The sequence below is a fragment of the Limulus polyphemus genome, unplaced genomic scaffold, assembly GCF_000517525.1.
Source record: "Limulus polyphemus unplaced genomic scaffold, Limulus_polyphemus-2.1.2 Scaffold1022, whole genome shotgun sequence".
NCBI classification, from domain to species: Eukaryota; Metazoa; Arthropoda; class Merostomata; order Xiphosura; family Limulidae; genus Limulus; species Limulus polyphemus.
In genome coordinates, this window is record NW_013666632.1 from 1 (window position 1) to 1,578 (window position 1,578).

Below are 1,578 nucleotides of genomic sequence, written 5' to 3' on the forward strand. Positions count from 1 at the left end.
TAAAGTTGCCAGGAAAATTCATGATCCTTCGAGAAACTCCAGCGCGCATGCTCCCAGCGTCGCGTGACTTCCGCTGTCGTAACAATATGGTGACTTTTAGGCCACGTTCACAGCTATGCTAACTGTACTACGACAACGTAAAAATAAGCTTACTTGTACAATTTCATGGTTGATTATCAGGTAACTGAAACCAAAACATCGATTGATTCAACGCTAGCTGAAACAAAAGTACTCCCTAGATGTTTAAATCTAATGACTAAAACAACTCTACTCTATGCTTCGCTGCCTCTTGTATTTATAAGCTACTCCTCAAATTTACTAAAACAATTGAACTTTCTGCGCTCTCTAGCTAGCATTTAAATTACAACTTTAAAAAATATATAACAACCTCATTAAATCTTTTGAATCTTGGCAATTACCGCCATTCTCCGAAAAATTTATATTTAATATCAGATTAGAAACGCACGCTTTTGTTCATGAAACTGTTAAGCTGGCATGAATGTTTTGACTGTGTTATAATCACTCTATGAAACTGTCTAATTTCTTCAGTTTTAAGTAACAAGTACCTACAAACCACCTATGGTTTGTTTGCTGTTAAGCACAAAGCTACACAATGTGTTATCTGTGCTTTGCCCACCGTGATTATGAAATCCGATTTTTCGTAATATAAGTCCTCAGACTTACTAATGAGTCACTGAGGAGCACCAAAAAGTTTAGTCAAAATATAAAATATTTTACACACACACAAAAAAAAATTCAAAAGTTCACCTATAAAATGATTATGATATTGAGTTATAACACTAGAGGGCTCATTTAAGGATAATAAATAGTTATAATATCTTTAACGCAGATTGATTTGAAAAGAGGAATAGCAAATCTAATGTTTCTGTATTAGCTTCGAGGATGTATTTGGGTCTAACAGTAACTACTATTCTTAAAAACAGTAGTGTTAATATTTGATATTACGTTATTTTAGGTTTTTAGCTACCTTGTTTTGGATGATTCTGTAACGTGCAAATTTTGCTATTGTCACGTGGTCCGATAGTGTGAGAGTCAACACTTTGGCAGATGAGTGAAAAGAAGCGCAAGCACGTTTCTCCAGGTAAAACATATTTTCAGGTTTACTGTTTTGTAACGTGCTTGCGAGGATTAAAATTCAGTTTTATGGTGAATAATTTTATTTAGTGATGAAAATTCAGCGAAAAATGCTGGAATATTATGAATCTAGGATGAACCTAGGATCATTTTCACTATTCAATGTACAACATTAAGTTACAACTACAACTTGTACTGTTATAGTACAAGAACGATTGAAAAATTTAATATATTCGCTGTATTTGTATTTAGTAATTTACTAAATATACACTTAAAAGTCTGGATATAATTTTTGAAATAGCTTGAACGTAGGTCTAAACTACTATACACTTAAAAAATTCAGAGAAGCTAAACAGTTCGAAGTCTTTGGGCTATTTTAGCTTCTCATTCATTTTTTAATATAGTGTACAGTAGTTTAGACCTGAGATCAAGCTATATTTCATTAAGTTTTACAAAACCTTTGAGAAAGTGTAATTGTGAAAA

General features: G+C 32.6%; 1 protein-coding gene across 1 annotated transcript in view; it reads left to right on the forward strand.

The window, feature by feature from the left end:
* The first annotated feature begins 818 nt into the window (after positions 1 to 818).
* Positions 819 to 1,578, forward strand: part of LOC106461744 (probable inactive tRNA-specific adenosine deaminase-like protein 3) — a 12,053-nt gene continuing 11,293 nt past the window's right edge. The window contains exon 1 of the mRNA XM_013921592.2: positions 819 to 1,102. Coding sequence (XP_013777046.2) covers positions 1,069 to 1,102 — 34 coding nt within the window. The 5' untranslated portion in view covers positions 819 to 1,068. The remainder of the gene's footprint in view (positions 1,103 to 1,578) is intronic.